The sequence below is a fragment of the Muntiacus reevesi genome, chromosome 20 (genome assembly GCF_963930625.1).
Source record: "Muntiacus reevesi chromosome 20, mMunRee1.1, whole genome shotgun sequence".
Taxonomy (NCBI): domain Eukaryota; kingdom Metazoa; phylum Chordata; class Mammalia; order Artiodactyla; family Cervidae; genus Muntiacus; species Muntiacus reevesi.
In genome coordinates, this window is record NC_089268.1 from 31,480,780 (window position 1) to 31,500,788 (window position 20,009).

Below are 20,009 nucleotides of genomic sequence, written 5' to 3' on the forward strand. Positions count from 1 at the left end.
CCATGATAGATCCACTTCCTCCTCATTCATAAGTCCTTCATTACCATTAGGGACCAGTCCTAATATATCGGAGTTAAGCTGAGATGGAAGGCTTATCAAGGCAGAGGTGATTCAGTTATGGCTCTGAGACTGTAGGGATTTTGTCTGCACCTTTTCAGGATTCCTTGAGGAACTGGATAGGGTAGAGTTTCAACTTTAAATTTGTCAATGAATGTTGCATAATTTGAGATACCTTAAAGAGACATTATCTTGAGATCTTTTGTCTTTAAAATGTTTGGTTCGCACAGCAAGTAGCTAGTTTTCTTGAAATAGTTCTTCTTCCACTAAAATTTTAGTTATATTATGTCTCAGTAATATATGTCGACATTCTAGGAATCAGCAAACTAAGATGGACTGGAATGGGTGAATTTAACTCAGATGACCATTATATCTACTACTGTGGGCAGGAATCCTTTACAAGAAATGGAGTAGCCATCATGGTCAACAAAAGAATTCAAAATGCAGTACTTGGATGCAATCTCAAAATGACAGAATGATCTCTGTTCATTTCCAAGGCAAACCATTCAATATCACAGTAATCCAAGCCTATACCCAACCAGTAACACTGAAGAAGCTGAAGTTGAACGGTTCTATGAAGACTTACAAGACCTTTTAGAACAAACACCCAAAAAAGATGTCCTTTTCATTATAGGGGACTGAAATACAAAAGTAGGAAGTCAAGACACACCTGGAGGAACAGGCAAATTTGACCTTGGAGTACAGAATGAAGCTGGGCAAAGGCTAATAGAGTTTTGCCAACAGAATACACTGGTCATAGCATACACCCTGTTCCAACAACTCAAGAGAAGACTCTACACATGGACATCACCAGATGGTCAACACTGAAATCAGATTGATTATATTCTTTGCAGCCAAAGATGGAGAAGCTCTATATAGTCAGCAAAAACAAGACCAGGAGCTGACTGTGGCTCAGATCATGAACTCCTTATTGCCAAATTCAGACTTCAGTTGAAGAAAGTAGGAAAAACCACTAGACCATTCAGGTAGGACTTAAATCTAATCCTCTATGATTATACAGTGGAAGTGAGAAATAGATGTAAGGGACTAGATCTGATAGACAGAGTGCCTGATGAACTATGGACGGAGGTTTGTGACATTGTAGAGGAGACAGGAATCAAGACCATCCACATGGAAAAGAAATGCAAAAAAGCAAAATGGCTGTCTGAGGAGGCCTTGCAAATAGCTGTGGAAAGAAGAGAAGCGAAAAGCAAAGGAGAAAAGGAAAGATATTCCCATTTGAATGCAGAGTTCGGAAGAATAGCAAGGAGAGTTAAGAAGGCCTTCCTCTGTGATCAATGCAAAGAAATAGAGGAAAACTACAGAATGGGAAAGACTAGAGATCTCTTCAAAAAAATTAGAGATACCAAGGGAACATTTCATGCAAAAATGGGCTCAATAAAGGACAGAAATTGTATGGACCTAACAGAAGCAGAAGATATTAAGAAGAGGTGGCAAGAATACACAGAAGAACTGTACAAAAAAATCTTCACGACCCAGTAATCACAATGGTGTGATCACTTGCCTAGAGTCAGACATCCTGGAATGTGAAGTCAAGTGGGTCTTAGAAAGCATCACTACAAACAATGCTAGTGGATGTGATGGAATTCCAGTTGAGTTATTTCAAATCTTGAAAGATGATGCTGTGAAAGTGGTGCACTGAATATGCCAGCAAATTTGGAAAACTCAGCAGTGGCCACAGGACTGGAAAAGGTCAGTTTTCATTCCAATCCCAAAGAAAGGCAATATCAAAGAATGCTCAAACTACCTCACAGTTACACTCATCTCATACGCTAGAAAGTAATGCTCAAAATTCTCCAAGCCAGGCTTCAACAGTAAGTGAACTGTGAACTTCCAGATGTTCAAGCTGGTTTAAGAAAAGGCAGAGGAACCAGAGATCAACAATGCCAACATCCTCTGGCTAATCAAAAAAGCAAGAGAGTTCCAAAAAAACATCTACTTTTGCTTTATTTGCTATGCCAAAGCCTTAAACTGTGTGGATCACAGCAAACTGTGGAAAATTCTTCAAGAGATGGGAATACCAGACCACCTGACCTGCCTCTTGAGAAACCTGTATGCAGATCAGGAAGCAATAGTTAGAACTGGACATGGAACAACAGACTGGTTCCAAATAGGAAAAGGAGTACATCAAGGCTGTATATTGTCACCCTGCTTGTTTAACTTATATGCAGAGTACATCATGAGAAACGCGGGGCTGGAAGAAGCACAAGCTGGAAACAAGATTGCTGGGAGAAATATCAATAACCTCAGATATGCAGATGACACCACCCTTATGGCAGAAAGTGAAGAGGAACTAAAAAGCCTCTTGATGAAAGTGAAAGAGGAGAGTGAAAAAGTTGGCTTAAAGCTCAACATTCTGAAAACTAAGATCATGGCATCTGGTCCTATCACTTCATGGGAAATAGATGGGGAAACAGTGGAAACAGTGTCAGACTTTATTTTTTTGGGCTCCAGAATCACTGCAGATGGTGATTGCAGCCATGAAATTAAAAGACGCTTACTCTTTGGAAGGAAAGTTATGACCAACCTGGATAGCATATTAAAAAGCAGAGAGATTACTTTGCCAACAAAAGTCTGTTTCGTCAAGGTTATGGTTTTTCCAGTAGTCATGTATGGATGTGAAAGTTGGACTATAGAGAAAGCTGAGTGCCGAAGAATTGATGCTTTTGAACTGTGGTGTTGGAGAAGACTCTTGAGAGTTCCTTGGACTGCAAGGATATCCAACCAGTCCATCCTAAAGTAGATCAGTCCTGAGTGTTCATTGGAAGGACTGATGTCGAAACTGAAACTCCAATACTTTGGCCACCTCATATGCAGAGTTGACTCATTGGAAAAACCCCTGATGCTGGGAAGGATTGGGGGCAGGAGGAGAAGGGGACCACAGAGGATGAGATGGCTGGATGGCATCACCAACTTGATGGACATGAGTTTGGGTAAACTCCTGGAGTTGGTGATGGACAGGGAGGCCTGGCATACTGCAATTCATGGGGTCGCAAAAAGTCGGACACGACTGCGTGACTGAACTGAACAGCATATACAGTTATTATAATTGTAAATATACCTCTAGCAGTGATATGTGTCTGTATTAAGTATTTAACCTCTCTCATTTGATGCCTCTTCTCTTAATTAGTATACTAGAATTGTGTTCTTGTGAGATATAATTTTCTATTATATTCTTTTAAAAAATAATTGCTATGTAAGATGTCATCTTTATATCGTAGAATCTGTTTAATTTTACCTACTTAATATTTTCTATATATACATACATATACTTTGACTTTTTCAATTATTTCTCTTTTGTATCCAAGTATTTATTGATATGTAGCTTGTATAGCAGAACTTGCCTATTTCATGTCATATCATGATGGTTACCAAGGATAGTATTTGTTGTTCTTGTAGCTAGGATGAATGTGCTTAATATTTCTAATTTTTATTATTTATGTAGTTTGTCTCATACATATCAGTATTCCTTATTGCATTAGATCAATTGATACATGTTTTAACATAGATGATAGTTCTCAATTAAAAAGCAGAATTCTTTAAATGTGGTAGGAAGGAGATAAAACTTGCCACTTAACCTTAGCCAAATAATATCCCTTACCTTGGAACATTGCCTTCCGTGGTGGTGGAAACAGCCTTAGGAAAGGTGGGTGCTGAGTAGGGAAGGAGCAAGGGATTGGTGTGACCCAGGCCAGCAGAATGTACTCTTGAGATCATTGTGATGATGTGTCTTGCACATTGAAGTTCCCCATATCTGGTTTCCTCAGGAAGGGATACCTTCCTGAATTTCTTTAGAGAAAAAGAATTTAAAGAAGACTAATATGACATTGGTATCCTAATTACCTTCCAGTGTAATCTCCACTCGGACTGGAATCATCTGTAATATACAAAGACATTACATTCTTTTCTTCTGTTTTAGTTGGTGTTGCTTTTGTTTGTTGTCTGATATTAAATTTTTCAATCTGAAATCATTCATTTTTAGATCTGTCGGATACCTAGTCATTCAGCATCCTTCTTCTAATAATTGAATATTATTCTGTATAGTTGCACATAGTTTGAAGAACTTCATCTTGACAAGATTTTCTCTTTTATCAACTGCGTTTCTGGTCCTTATTGATATGATGATAAATTATATCATTGTTTTATTACACTGGTCTGTTACTGAATTAGTGTTTTCCTTTGATGAATTAGCATTTTATATTTGCCCTTCACTTTGGTGAATGCTTCCTTTATTAGGTACATTTAGAAAACTTTTCTAGCAGTTCATCTAGGATGAATGTGTCAGTATTTGTATATATGTCCATGAGACTGAGCCATAGGTTGTATTTGCTCTTCTGAGCAGGTGTGAGTCAGGGAACATATCCTGTCATTGCACATTTAGACTATCTGTCAAAATTTTATAATTCTGTTATAAATTTTTTTCTATATAGACTTCTGTTTGGATACCACAAATCACATTTTTTATAAAAAATCAAAGAAAGGATTAAATCTTATGAAATTGTAAACCCTGCCATCTGCAGTGGTGTCCTTTGAATTTCAATCTATTTATGTCTGGCAGTAAAGCAATGTGTTTGCTAAAAACACAAACTTTGATATCAAAGAGACCTAATTTTTGTTTACAAATTTAGGATTTTAATAATCTTGGCTAAGATTAATGTAATCCTAATGTAAATGGATATTCTTAGATTTTTATAATACCAAAGTGTACTTTTCTTTATATCTTCCCTCATATTATTAATACTTTTAGTTTTACATCCTATTTTTGACTTGTCATTACATTGATAGTGCATCTGTGTTTGTATATATTTATCTATCTAATTATTTATCATAGGGAGTGTTGTAAAGCATTACACTTTGTGCACAGATTACACAATTGAATATCTTTAAAAAATATTTATCTTGATTAAAATGTTGATAGTGAATAATCCTATCTTCTTTAGGAATTCCAGGCATTTTAGTTGCTGGTAATACCTGAAAATGGAATCAACAGAAAGAAGAGGTAAGTGATGATCACTGGGTTTTGAACTTCTGCTGTGAACTGAGTATTTTTGTTGTTTGGTCACTAAGTCATGTCTGAGTCTTTACGACTCCATGGACTGTAGCCCAGCAGTTTCTCTGTACTAGAGTGGGTTGCCATTTTCTTCTCCAGTGTATCTTCCCAATGCAGGGACTGAGCCCACATTTCCTGTATCTCCTACATTGGCAGGCATGTTCTTTACTCGTGAGTCACCAGGGAAGTCCATGAACTGACTATGCACAGTGAATAAAGTTTTGGAGTTCTTGTTAAAATTGTATAGTAATTTTAGTTAACTCAAGGGCAAGCGTTAAGCTCTATAATTGAACGATGATATTTTTGATTGAATGGGTTTATTTTTTACTACTATACAAAAAGATTGGGCTATAGCATTCACAAATATAATGTATTAGGAGTAGAGAGACAGCAATTCTACCAAAATGTTTGCATGCAGCACTCTTAGTGATACTTCAAATGTAATATAATCCTTTGTATAATTATGTTCTAGCTTATAAAATTCTATATCTGAATGCATTTTTCTATAAAATTTCTATAAAATTCTATATCTGAATCAATTTTTGTATTATTCAATTACATGTGAGGCATGTACACATACAGTTATATAGAATTATGAGATACATATTTAAAATAAACTTTCTCCCTCTGACTACATCCTTCTTACTCTTTCTAATCATTCTGTCTTGATTTTTCCTTACTTTGAATTTCTCTAAAATGTACATATATAATGATTGTACTTCAATCGTATTAATCTCATTCTGAAAGACATATTATATCTATAATTGATGCAAACCAAGGTTCATTATTTGATCTTAGTATTTTATTTATTATTTTATTGTATTAAATATCAATATATAACTTTTTTGAATAGTATAGAACTAATTGAGTTAAGATTCAATTTCAATGGGTACATGATTTATTCAAATAGTTGTACCTAAAATCCTGTGGCCATGCCTTTGAACATGATAGATTTTCCTCTTCAACCCTGCTCTGTTTTGGAAAATACCTTTTATAAATTGTTAAATGCTTGGTTTGACAGGAGCCCTGTGCTAGCAGAGGATGGAACAGAAAAATGGAAGTTCTTTCACTGGGTTTATCCTACTAGGTTTCTCTGACAGGCCTCAACTTGAGCTGGTCCTCTTGGTAATTCTTTTGATCTTCTACATCTTCACTTTGCTGGGAAACACAACCATCATTGCATTGTCCTACTTGGACCCATGTCTTCACACCCCTATGTACTTTTTCCTCTCTAACCTGAGCTTTTTGGACATATGTTACACCACCAGCATCGTTCCGCAGTTCCTGGTTAATCTCAGTGGAGCAGACAAATCCATCTCCTTTGGTGGTTGTGTAGTTCAAATGTTCATTTCTCTGGGTTTGGGATGTACAGAATGTCTTCTCCTAGGAGTTATGGCATTTGACCGCTATGCAGCTGTTTGCAGGCCCCTTCACTACACAGTAATCATGCACCCCCGTCTGTGTGCCCTGATGGCTTCTGCTTCATGGATCACTGGTTTTGCCAACTCCTTGTTGCAGACAGTGCTCATCTTCCTTTTACCACTTTGTGGGAGAAATAAATTAGACCACTTCCTTTGTGAAATCCCTCCTTTTCTCAAACTTGCCTGTGTTGACACCACTATGAATGTGTATGCGATCTTCTTTACCAGTGTCATCATTCTTCTCACACCTGTTGCATTAATCATGTTCTCCTATGGTCTGATCGTCAGGGCGGTCTTAAGAATAAAGTCCACTGCAGGGCAGAGAAAAGCGTTTGGCACGTGTGGATCCCACCTCACGGTGGTCTCCCTGCTCTTTGGCACAGCCATCTCTGTGTATTTTCAGCCCAGCAGCAACAACTCCCAGGATCAGGACAAGTTCATGTCTCTCTTCTACACTGTCATTATCCCCATGACCAACCCCCTCATTTATACGCTGAGGAACAAGGATGTGAAGGGAGCAATGGAGAAGGTGCTTTGGAAGGACTCTGACTCCAGATGATGGGTGAGGAGGACAGTTTAATGGAAGGACCTTGAACACCAGTGCTCTTTAGATGTATCTGTGTGTCCCGCAAGAGTCATCTAAAATTCCCTCTGACAACTCTGAAAGGAATTTGTTTACTTCGTTCCCATTGAAAAGTGAGTGGTCAAATTCTAAGTTCATGTATTCATTTCAACTTCAGAGACGTAGATTAAGTGTTCTGACAGCATCTGTTTTGTAGTTATTGTTTTTTAAAGCTTCTTGTTTGCACTCCCCTTTAGGTACACTATTCCACATCTGTTTTCAAAATGACGTGTGAATATATCACATGAAAACACAGCCAAAATAAGAACAAGAAACCACTGAAATGCTATAAGGAATACTTACATTTTATTATCTCCAAAGATTTGCTACTGCTACAATACATGTCTTCAGATGACACAGGGTAGATATCAGTTAGCTTTTTCTATATAACAAATCACTTCAAAAATTAGTTGCTTAAAACACCAATCATTAATTTATCTCACAATTATGAGATAAAGATTAGCTGGGCTAAGCTTCAGATCAGTTCAGTTCAGTTCAGTCGCTCAGTCGTGCCCAGCTCTTTGCGACCCCAGGGACTGCAGCACGCCAGGCCTCCCTGTCTATCACCAACTCCCGGAATTTACCCAAATTCATGTCCATCAAGTCAGTGATGTCATCCAGCCATCTCATCCTCTATCGTCCCCTTCACCTCCTGCCCTCAATCCCTCCCAGCATCAGGGTCTTTTCCAATGAGTCAACTCTTCTCATGAGGTGGCCAAGTATTGGAGTTTCAGCTTCAGCATCAGTCCTTCCAATGAACACCCAGGACTGATCTCCTTTAGGATGGACTGGTTGAATCTCCTTGTAGTCCAAGGAACCCTCAAGAGTCTTCTCCAACACCACAGTTCAAAAGCATCAACTCTTCGGTGCTCAGCTTTCTTCACAGTCCAACTCTCACATCCATACATGACTACTGGAAAAACCATAGCCTTGACCAGACGGCCCTTTGTTGGCAAAGTAATGTCTCTGCTTTTTAATATGCTATCGAGGTTGGTCATAACTTTCCTTCCAAGGAATAAGTGTCTTTTCATTTCTTGGCTGCAATCACCATCTGCAGTGATTTTGGATCCCCCGAAAATAAAGTCTGATACTGTTTCCACTGTTTCCCCATCTATTTCCCATGAAGTGATTGAAAGGTTGCTGCTGAACGATAAGACACCGGTTTTTGGCCTCCGGAGAAGATGAATTCAATACGGGGCCAGAGACGAGGCTGGATCGCTCAGAGCTTTTGTGTAATAAAGTTTTATTAAGTTATAAGGAGATAGAGAAACCTTCTGACATAGACATCAGAAGGGGGCAGAAAGAGTGCCCCCCTGCTAGTCTTCAGCTGGATGTTATATAGTCACTTGCAGTCTGTTAATGAAAAGAAAGGAATGTCTTAAAACTCAGAATGGCACCAGGCCCCTCATCCATAACTTGCATTTTGTGATAATCTTGGCACCAGAGAATTCATCCCAGGCCATAAAACGATTGACTTGAATCTTGTAGAAGGGCAGATTACCAAACAAGTAGTTTCGTTTACCTAGATTAGGGGAACAATACCTGAGTATAACACACTGGTCTGTCAAGTAGTTTCTGAGCCATTAGGCGGAATTTACAGAGTCTGGGGTAAATGCATAGCACATTAACATAGCTTAGGACAAACATTTCCATAAGAAAAAATGTATTGGTTAACTCAAGGTTTGAGAATAGTTAGCTTCAGGTGAAACCAGGTGTCATGGCAACACAGCATTTTAAGAGAAACCTTTTAAGTTTGTATAGAGAAGGAAAAAAATGTCGCCAGTTTGTTTCCTCCTGCCAATTATGAGAGATAAAAATGTCTGACGCTTGCAGCCTATTTCCTCCGTTTGGAGACCCCTGGCCTTCCTGCCTGTTACCCTCTCATGATAGGACCAGATGCCATGATCATAGTTTTCTGAGTGTTGAACTTTAAGCCAACTTTTTCACTCTCCTCTTTCACCTTCATCAAGAGGCTTTTTAGTTCCTCTTCACTTTCTGCCATAAGGGTGGTGTCATCTGCATATCTGCAGTTATTGATATTTCTCCTGGCAATCTTGATTCCAGCTCGTGCTTCTTCCAGCCCCATGTTTCTCGTGATGTACTCTGCATATAAGTTAAATAAGTAGGGTGACAATATACAGCGTGGATGTACTCCTTTTCCTATTTGGAACCAGTCTGTTGTTCCATGTCCAGTTCTAACTGTTGCTTCCTGATCTGCATACAGGTTTCTCAAGAGGCAGGTCAAGTGGTCTGGTATTCCCATCTCTTGAAGAATTTTCCATAGTTTATTGTGATCCAGACAGTCAAAGGCTTTGGCATAGTCAATAAAGCAGAAACAGATGTTTTTCTGGAACTCTCTTGCTTTTTCGATGATCCAGTGGATGTAGGCAATTTGATCTCTGGTTCCTCTGCCTTTTCTAAAACCAGCTTGAGCTTTGGGAAGTTCACGGTTCACGTATTGTTGAAGCCTGGCTTGGAGAATTTTGAGCATTACTTTCTAGCGTGTGATATGAGTGCAATCATGCAGTAGTTTGAGCATTCTTTGGCATTGACTTTCTTTGGGATTGTTATTGCCATGCTTTCTGGGAAACAAACTCACTCAGAAGGACAATGCAGATAGTGGAGTGCAGTTTATTACACCAGCGGGCCCAAGGCAGAGTCTCCTCTTAGCCAAGGACCCCAACCAGCATTTGTGAAAATCTTTTATACTTCATGTGTACGTGTCCAAACCCACCATCCCAAATCCCTTGAGGCTTACAAAGGAAGGGTAAATACAATCACAATAACCCCATCATTCATGTGTTATGTGTTCAAACAGTTAATAATAAGCCCGAGGTTACACTCCAACCAGTTAATAACCGATAAGCCTGTGCTTACATTCCGATAGATACTGTCTGGATGCAGGGGTGATTAGTGTCTGTTTTCTCTTAGGTGATGAGTAACCTGGATACGATCTTCAAGATTCCTCTGTCCGGAGGGGGTCTTATCCTTCCATTTTCGTTCCCACAGGCACTAAGCAGAGAGTTCAGAGTCCACTGGAGAGGTGGCCGAGCACGATCAGCATGGACAGGCCTCAGATGGAGTCCAAGCCCTATGAATTCCTTCTTCAGGATTGGAATGAAAACTGACCTTTTCGAGTCCTGTGGACACTGCTGAGTTTTCCAAATTTGCTGTCATATTGAGGGTAGCACTTTCACAGCTGAAATTCCATCACATCCACTAGCTTTGTTCATAGTGATGCTTTCTAAAGCCCACTTGACTTCACATTCCAGGATGTCTGGCTCTAGGTGAGTGATCACACCATTGTGTTTATCTGGGTCATGAAGATCTTTTTTGTACAGTTCTTCTGTGTATTCTTGCCACCTCTTCTTAATATCTTCTGCTTCTGTTAGGTCCATACAATTTCTGTCCTTTATCGAACCCATCTTTGCATGAAATGTTCCCTTAGTATCTCTAATTTTCTTGAAGAGATCTCTAGTCTTTCCCATTCTGTTGTTTTCCTCTATTTCTTTGCATCAATCACTGAGGAAGGCTTTCTTATCTCTCCTTGCTATTCTTTGGAACCCTGCATTCAAATGGAATGTTTGGGCTAAGCTTAGCCGGATAGTTCTTCTGATCTTGGCTGGACTCACTCAAATGCCTGCAGTTCGCTACTGGGTCTGCTTAGGGTTTCCTGATCCAGGATTGCCACAGCTGTCATGGTTTCCATCTCCTTGATGTAATCTCTCATCTTCAAGTAGGATGGCCTGGAATGTTCATATGGTGAAGGCCAGTTTCCAAGTCCTTGTGATCGATTTATTGTTTAAGTTATGGCTACTCTCCTGCTTGCCTGTCCTGTCTTTCTTTGCGCATTCTTTACCTCCATAAATAGTAACTGTTAGGGTCTGTTCTTTGTTCCACATGGAGGGTCTAGGAGGTCACAGTGTATTTCCATAGCCTCTTCCCCAGTCACCAATAAGGTGGGGGCGTCCCTGGTAGTCTAGTGGTAAAATCCTGCTGCCAATGCAGCGAACACAAGTTACATTCCTGGTCTAGGAAGTTCCTACATGATGCAAAGCAACTAAGGCCATGCGCCACAGCTACCCAGCCAGCTCTCTAGATCCCATGAGCCATACCTCTGAAGCCGGCCTGCCCTAGAGCTGTGGTCCCCAAAGAGAAGCCATAGCAGTGAGAATCCCTTGCACCGCAGCTAGAGAAAGTCTGCATGGAGCAATGAAGAGCCGCAACAAAGACTGAGCACAGCCAAAACAAAAGAAAAAAATCCATTCAGTGGAATGTCTTTCCTGGTGGCCCGGTGGTTAAGAGTCCTGCTTCCACTGCAGCAGTCGAGGGGCCCATCACTGGTCAGGAAACTAAGATCCACATGCCACACAGCATGGCCAAAGGTTAACAAACAAAGTGAACAAATCAGTAAGTAGGTACACAGTGGGGCCTGTCACCAGGATGGCTCCTACATGGGACTGCTCAGATTCAGAGTGAAGATTTGACTAATGGGTAATGAGAGCTGATGTGTAGATTATTTTTCCTTTCTTCTCCTGTGTTAGGGATCTGTTGGATGTCTCCTAAGAAATGCTTCAGGGGGACAAACGTGATTGAGCACCTAGTTATTCCATACCAATGGTGAATTTGATAATGTATCCTTGAGAAGTCCGCTTTCCTTCCTCTTCTGTTCCTTTTCTTTCACTCTTGATCTTGTATGTCATTTTGCATTAAGTGCTTGTGCATAAACCTTTGTTTCAAGTTCCCTTTTCTGGAAAGCCTAGAGTATGACAAAGAGTCTGGTGGCCTATGAAAATAATCTGGATCATAAATACAAAGTTTGGAGTTTCTGACTGTCAAAGACATTTGCAACTGGCACCAATGCTTTGAAATTAGGCTCTAAAAAATGGCCTTCTGCTGGGTGTTGATTGTGCCAATAAAACAGGATAGAATTCAGTTCAGAAGTCAAGGAAGGAGCTTCCCTGGGGGCCAGTGGCTAAGACTCTGCACTCCCAGTGCAGGGGACCTGGGTTTGATCCTTGGTTGGTCAACTAGGTCCTCCATGCCGCAACTAAGACCTGGCAGAGCCAAATAAATTCATAAAAATAAATAAATATTTTACAAAAGTAGAAGGAAAGGGAAGTTTTACTCTTTAATCATAAAATGAAGAAACGGGAGCTCAGCATCTAGAGTATGCCCTCTGCTGGACAGCCCACCTGCAGGTTGCTTGATTGGGTTCTCTCATCATCCGGAAGCGGGTGGCAGGCTTCTCCCCAGGCAAGTGCAGTTGTGTTGCCTGTGCCTCCACACCCCAGTGCCAGGTGCAATGTCTCTGCATATGGCCTGCTGCCAACATCTAGAATTTAGTCATTTGCAGCGCTTCTGCACACAGTCCCCTGAGCTGAGGTTTGGGGCCCAATGCCTCTGTACCAGGTACCCTATGAGAAAGTGAAACAAGACTAAACACCAAGGAAAAGACAAAAAAAAAAAAAAAAAACAAAAAAAACACCAAAAAACGAAACGGTTAGAGTTCATTACCCAGATTCTATTTTTTTTTTTTCCTAGCGACTGCTGATGGTCATTACTCCTGGGAACCAAAAGAATGAAGGACATTACATGAGGAGAGATTTTAGAGAAAGAAGAAGACTGAAGACCAAGGTTTGAGGCACCTCAACATTTAATGATTGGGTAATAGAGAATTTACCACTAGTAAAGTAATGCTCAAAATTCTCCAAGCCAGGCTTCAGCAATACATCAACCGTGAACTTCCAGATGTTCAAGCTGGTTTTAGAAAACGCAGAGGAACCAGAGATCAAATTGCCAAATATCTGCTGAATCATTGAAAAAGCAAGAGAGTCCCAGAAAAACATCTATTTCTGCTTTACTGACTATGCCAAAGCCTTTGACCGTGTGGATCATAATAAACTGTGGAAAATTCTTCAAGAGATGGGAATACCAGACCACTTGACCTGCCTCTTGAGAAACCTGTATGCAGATCAGGAAGCAACAGAACTGGACATGGAACAACAGACTGGTTCCAAGTAGGAAAAGGAGTACATCAAGGCTGTATATTGTCACCCTGCTTAGTTAACTTATAAGCAGAGTACATCATGAGAAATGTGGGGCTGGAAGAAGCACAAGGTGGAATCAAGATTGCCAGGAGAAATATCAATAACTGCAGATATGCAGATGACACCACCCTTATGGCAGAAAGTGAAGAGGAACTAAAAAGCCTCTTGATGAAGGTTAAAGAGGAGAGTGAAAAAGTTGGCTTAACGCTCAACATTCTGAAAACTATGATCATGGCATCTGGTCCCATCACTTCATGAGAAATAGATGGGGAAACAGTGGAAACAGTGTCAGACTTTATTTTTTTGGGCTCCAGAATGACTGCAGATGGTGATTGCAGCCATGAAATTAAAGGATGCTCACTCCTTGGAAGGAAAGTTATGACCAGCCTAGATAGCATATTAAAAAACAGAGACATTACTTAGCCAACTTCCCTGGTGGTTCAGATGGTAAAGCGTCTGCCTGCAATGTGGAAGACCTGGGTTCAATCCCTGGGTCGGGAAGATCCCCTGGAGAAGGGAATGGCAACCCACTCCAGTATTCATGCCTGGAAAATCCCATGGACAGAGGAGCCTGGTAGGCTACAGTCATTCTGTGGGGTCGCAAAGAGTCGGATATGACCGAGTGACTTCACTTCACTTTGCCAACAAAGGTCCATCTAGTCAAGGCTATGGTTTTTCCAGTGGTCATGTATTGATGTGAGGGTTGGACTGTGAAGAAAGCTGAGCACTGAAAAATTGATGCTTTTGAATTATGGTATTGGAGAAGACTCTTGAGAGGCCCTTGGACTGCAAGGAGATCCAACCAGTCCATCCTAAAGGAGATCAGTCCTGGGTGTTCATTGGAAGGACTGATGCTGAAGCTGAAACTCCAATACTTTGGCCACCTCATGCAAAGAGTTTACTCACTGGAAAAGCCCCTGATGCTAGGAGGGACTGGGGGCAGGAGGAGAAGGGGACGACAGAGGATGAGATGGCTGGATGGCATCCCTGACTTGATGCACATGAGTTTGAGTAAACTCCGGGAGTTGGTGATGGACAAGGAGGCCTGGCGTGCTGTGGTTCATGGGGTTGCAAAGAGTCGGACACGACTGAGCGACTGAAATGAACTGAATAGAGAATTTTAAGACTCTTCACGAGATTGGGAGGAAAATCCAGAAATGTGAGAGGAAAACTCTATTAGTTGAATTAAAGGCTAGGCTGCTATAAGAAAAAGACCCTGACAATCCAGTAGCTTAAAGAAGCGTCTGTCTCTGTTTACCACTTTTTCTGTCCCCCACCTTCTCTCTCTGGCAGAGGCGTAGCTTGTCAACAATTGTGGAGTATTTCTGCTCCACCTTATTCTTAGTGGCTCCCACATTTGAAGGCTTGTCAAGCCCTCTTAATGTTCTCAAAGGGAGAATCTCATTCAGCATCTAGATGGAGGCTGATTGGAAGTTGGGCCATCAGGGAATAACTTTTCAAATATGTAAGTATACTGCTGATAGCTTATGGTGAATGATGTCAGATTCATGATCTCTGAGTAAGATTTAACTTTGGGACCAGGAAGCAGGCTTGATCACTCAAGATCTATGAGAAGCAGTTTGAAAATATTTTCTTCCAGTTTGTAGCTTATTATCCTCTTAACAGGGTCTTTAATAATGATTTTATTTTGATGAATCTTCAGTTGTAGATTTTTTACATAAAAAATAGATCATGCTTTTGTTGTATTATATTCCAGTATAAAACAAGAATTTTGAAAAATAGCATAGGGAAAAAAGCATATAATTTCAAGTAAGCATTACTAGAAAATGTCAAATTATTATGCAACATTATTTTGCCAATTAATATTTGCCTCAGCAAGATTGAACCGGGAAAATGTGTTAACAGCAGGTCTGTGATTCTCTCCATCTCTGGACACCCTGTGACATATTGGTCTTTACTAGGCCTCCTTATAAATATTATTTGGGATTTAACTAGTGGAGAGATTACTGAGAAAATTCTAATTAAGGCTATTTTAAGGAAGAGATAGTTTCTCTCTACGGATAGAATGTTATTTAAAAAAAAGAATTCATGGTTATATGGGCAATGGCTGGCTATAAAATGTAAGCTCTGTGCTTTTCTGACTAATAACATATAAAAACCAAGATGCTTCAAACCTAAATAGCTTTCTCTGAGACAGCTTATACTACTAACTAACAGTGGTCTATTACTCTGAAACAAAATGTGTTCTAGTGGGGAGAAGAAATTTTAGATTTTTTGAAGCTGCATTTGATGGTTAGGCCAAAGCCTTCCATAGACAGATGTTAAGTATTCCTGCCTTTTCCTTGTATAGTCAAGTGTATAAGTTGTTTTGAAATTGATTGATCTTCAAACTTCAATACACACAATACCCTTCAAATTTCTTTCAATTTACTTTAGCAATTATGGCTATCTTGATTAACTCAATCATGTCCATCATAAATGGAAAGATGATTTGAACTGTAGGAAACCCTGGAAGTTCCATTTAAAAAGTCAATAGATTTTCTGTTTGTTTAAGTAAACTATTGCAACTCTCTGATAGCAAATGAACGATGTCATAGAGGACTTGATATTTTTCTTAAGCCACATTAGAAGCTTGGGAGTAAAATGTGGGTGTTGCTGTTTAATATATTACCTTGAACATTAAAATCTGCCTAAACTTTAATTCTGTGATCTCTTAGAAGTTGGTTATAATTTTCTTTATGACTCAGGGACTCAAACAGGGGCTCTGTAAAACCTAGAGGAGTAGGATATGGAGGGAGGCTCAAGAGGGAAGGGACATAGGTATACCTATGGCTGATTCATATTGATGTTTGGCAGAAGCCAATGCAATACTGTAAAACAATTCCCCTTCAATTAAAAATAAATAAATTTGGCTCTCTGCTCCTGCCCGTTCGACAGATAGCCATAACTTTCGTGCTGTGCCAGCCGCATCTCTGAGACAAGATGGTGAAGGTCGGAGTGAACGGATTCGGCCGCATTGGGCGCCTGGTCACCAGGGCTGCTTTTAATTCTGGCAAAGTGGACATCATCGCCATCAATGACCCCTTCATTGAGATTCACTACATGGTCTACATGTTCCAGTATGATTCCACCCACGGCAAGTTCCACGGCACAGTCAAGGCGGAGAACAGGAAGCTCGTTATCAATGGAAAGGCCATCACCATCTTCCAGGAGTGAGATCCCGCCAACATCAAGTGGGGTGATGCTGGTGCTGAGTACGTGGTGGAGTCCACTGGGGTCTTCATTACCATGGAGAAGCCTGGGGCTCACTTGAAGGGTGGCGCCAAGAGGGTCATCATCTCTGCGCCTTCTGCCGATGCCCCCATGTTTGTGATGGGCATAAACCACGAGAAGTATAACAACACCCTCAAGATTGTCAGCAATGCCTCCTGCACAACCAACTGCTTGGCCCCCCTGGCCAAGGTCATTCATGACCACTTCGGCATCGTGGAGGGACTTATGACCACCGTCCACGCTATCACTGCCACCCAGAAGACCGTGGATGGCCCCTCCAGGAAGCTGTGGCGTGATGGCCGAGGGGCTGCCCAGAACATCATCCCTGCTTCTACTGGCGCTGCCAAGGCCGTGGGCAAGGTCATCCCTGAGCTCAACGGGAAGCTCACTGGCATGGCCTTCCGCGTGCCCACCCCCAACGTGTCCGTTGTGGATCTGACCTGCCGCCTGGAGAAACCTGCCAAGTATGATGAGATCAAGAAGGTGGTGAAGCAGGCGTCAGAGGGCCCTCTGAAGGGCATTCTAGGCTACACTGAGGACCAGGTTGTCTCCTGCGACTTCAACAGCGACACTCACTCTTCTACCTTCGATGCTAGAGCGGGCATTGCTCGCAATGACCACTTTGTCAAGCTTATTTCCCGGTACGACAATGAATTCGGCTACAGCAACAGGGTGGTGGACCTCATGGTCCACATGGCCTCCAAGGAGTGAGGTCCCTGAACCCCCAGTCCCGGCAGGAGCACGAGAGGAAGAGACAGTTCCTCAGCTGCTGGGGAGTCCTTGCACCACCTCGATCCTCCACCACACTGAGAATCTCCCGACCTCCACAGTTTCCATCCCCAAGGCCCTGAGGAAGGGGAGGGGCTTAGGGAGCCCTGCCTTGTCGTTTACCATCAATAAAAGTACCCTATACACCCCCCCCCCCCAAATATATATATATATATAAATAAATTTAATTATAAAACAAAGAAAAAAGAATTTGGTTATGAATATTAGGTAAAAATTAACTTATATTTAAAGTTAAGTAACTGAATGAGTTCTTATTTATATATGCAGTTATTGGTTTTTTTTTGCAATTGTGTCAAAAAATCTCAAGTGTTTAGTAAAATACCTAAGCCATTAAAAGAGGAGAGCTAAGATAACTGCAAAATCTAGGGAGTTATCTGACCTCTGTCATTTATGAGAAGTTACAAAAGAGGCAGATTAGGTATCCTCTTGCATTCTCTTTGATATTCATTTTCCCTGAGGATTGTCATCTCTGGGCAGTTAGGTGACATCAGCTAATTAACAGTACAAGACATCCATTCTTCAGAGACTTCAGCCAGGTAAACAGTTTTCACCAGACCAGTTTTACTGCTGTTTCATACCAATCTCATGCTTTCATAATGAGCTGTCTGGCATAGAGCCAAGACATTATATTCAGAAGGAATTCTGAGAGTTTGAAATTGCCTTCCCATGTCATCCTACCAGCTAGACACATTGCTGATCTTCAGTATCCTGTGAAAGTATTTGAAGTTATCAAGAGAAAGCATCTTTTTGCTTAAGAGAATCTTAAGGATATTCCAGCGCTGATAGAGTCAACTTATATACTCATTTTGTACAACCTGAGTCCTTAGTCTACATACCCAGGTTCCAATGCCCGGTACTGTATTAAAGGCAGGAACTTGGAAATGAGGTAGAGAATGAGCTTAGTACACTCTCATAAGGTGAATAAAACAGAGGACTGGAACTGGATCTCTGTAGTACCTAAGGAATTGGTAAGTGAGCTTGTTTTCAGTTGCAAGTGTTCTTTAAAGGCTAAATTGAGTAACATACATGTCAGTTGGCAAAAGAAACAGAAATTCCTATAGAAATTCACCAACTTTAAGAACTAAACTTAACTGTTCCTTATGGAAGCCAACATTTTGTTCCTAGACATTTCATCCTATTGTAGTATATTCGTTATGTCTCAGTATGTATATATGGAAAAATTTAAATACAAGATTTTTGGCTGTAATAAAACATGTCCTTCAGTAATTGAATAATAGCATATATGTGAATGTGAAAATATTAGACTATACACTTTCATTTTTTTCCTCAGCTCCTTATTTTCTCTGAAATTACAGAATGTTTCTTAAAGTGTATTGTCATTATCTGTAGTTTTAAAATGTTCATTTTCTTAAAGAAACGAACATGTGTACATTTCCACATGCTGGTTTTGCAGTTACAGCAATAAATGTCCATTTCGTGGTTATTGTGTCAATGCAGTTTTGAATTTATTGTTAATGAAAAATGATCATTCTTCAATTGAGGAGAAATACCAATTTGAGAGGAGAAATGTGGGTCAGAAGAGGTGATCTGAATGTTTAATTTATCAGTAAATTAGGCAAATGACAAGGTGATGTATAATGTACACTGGTGACTGTCCTTCCATCCTTGCACATACTTATGAATGGACTCTATGTTTTGTATGAATGTTCTCAGTGTCCAGCTCAGATCTTTTCTACTGGCTGGTGCACTAATCCACACCGTGTTTGTCATGAGTGTTGACTGATAGCTTCACAGCTCTTTCCTTCTTCAGAAAATTGCCATCAGTTGAATGGGAGGCACATTGCTGGGAGGACTCCTGAATGTGTTTGGGGCAGCTTGCAGTCAATGACAGACCTGTGGGATATATAAAAGGCTGCCCTTTTGTCAAGGTGGGACTACATCTGACCCAATGCATGCTCCACAGCTTGTTATTCTGTATAGTAGTAAGTATACTCATTTAAATGACTAGGTATTTAAATTTACCTGAGTTAAAGTTGAACTTAAAATTCAGTTCTTTATCTGCCCCACTTGAAATGCTCAGGCAGCATTGATTGTGTAAGTGAAGACAGAATATTTTTACCAGCAGATAGTTCTATTTGGAGAGTCATTTTCCAGCTTTCTATGGGATCAGGTTCATGCTATTGCATTTGAGATCACATTCTTGCTCAGCACATTTGTCTGGTCTGTTTTTCTTCCCTGATTCTCTTTGTGTTGAGAACATTCATTCAATAAACAGCATGCAAAGGAATTCCCATTTCAGCTTCTTGTCCCTAACCTGGCCAATCTCTGTCCATACTGATTAGAAGTGTTATTTCTGAGATTATGATTGATCCATTTCTTCCTCATTTACATGTTTTTCATTGCCATTAAAATGTTGATAGTGAATAATCCTGTCTCCTATAGGAATTCCAGGCATTTTAGTTGTTGGTAGTATATGAAAATGAAATCAACAGAAAGAAAATGTAAGTGCAGGTCACTGGATTTTGAATTTCTACTGTGAACTGACTACTTCTGTTGTTTAGTCACTAAGTCATATCCTACACTTTTGGACTCATGGTCTCGATCCCACCAGGATCTTCTGTACTGAAGTGGGTTGCCATTTTCTTCTTCAAGGTATCTTCCCAATCCGGGGATTGAATGGGTGTTTCCTCCGTCTCCTGCATTGGCAGGTGGGTTCTTTACCACTGAGCCAACAGGGAAGCCCAGGAACTGACTATGTGCAGTGACTCAATTTTCAGAGTTCTTGTTAAATTGCAATAGTAATT

General features: G+C 40.5%; 1 protein-coding gene and 1 pseudogene across 1 annotated transcript; both read left to right on the plus strand.

The window, feature by feature from the left end:
* Positions 1-6,169: 6,169 nt before the first annotated feature.
* On the plus strand, positions 6,170-7,108 carry LOC136151109 (putative olfactory receptor 2B8). The gene has a single exon (XM_065912044.1). The coding sequence runs from the start codon at positions 6,170-6,172 to the stop codon at positions 7,106-7,108; it is 939 nt and encodes a 312-aa protein (XP_065768116.1).
* An 8,996-nt stretch (positions 7,109-16,104) lies between these two features.
* Positions 16,105-17,174, plus strand: LOC136151103 (glyceraldehyde-3-phosphate dehydrogenase pseudogene; annotated as a pseudogene).
* The last annotated feature ends 2,835 nt before the right edge of the window (positions 17,175-20,009 follow it).

What these genes read in the sequence shown, in the direction of transcription:
- LOC136151109 (XM_065912044.1), top strand. Translation starts at nt 6,170, where the DNA reads ATGGAACAGAAAAATGGAAGTTCTTTCACTGGGTTTATCCTACTAGGT.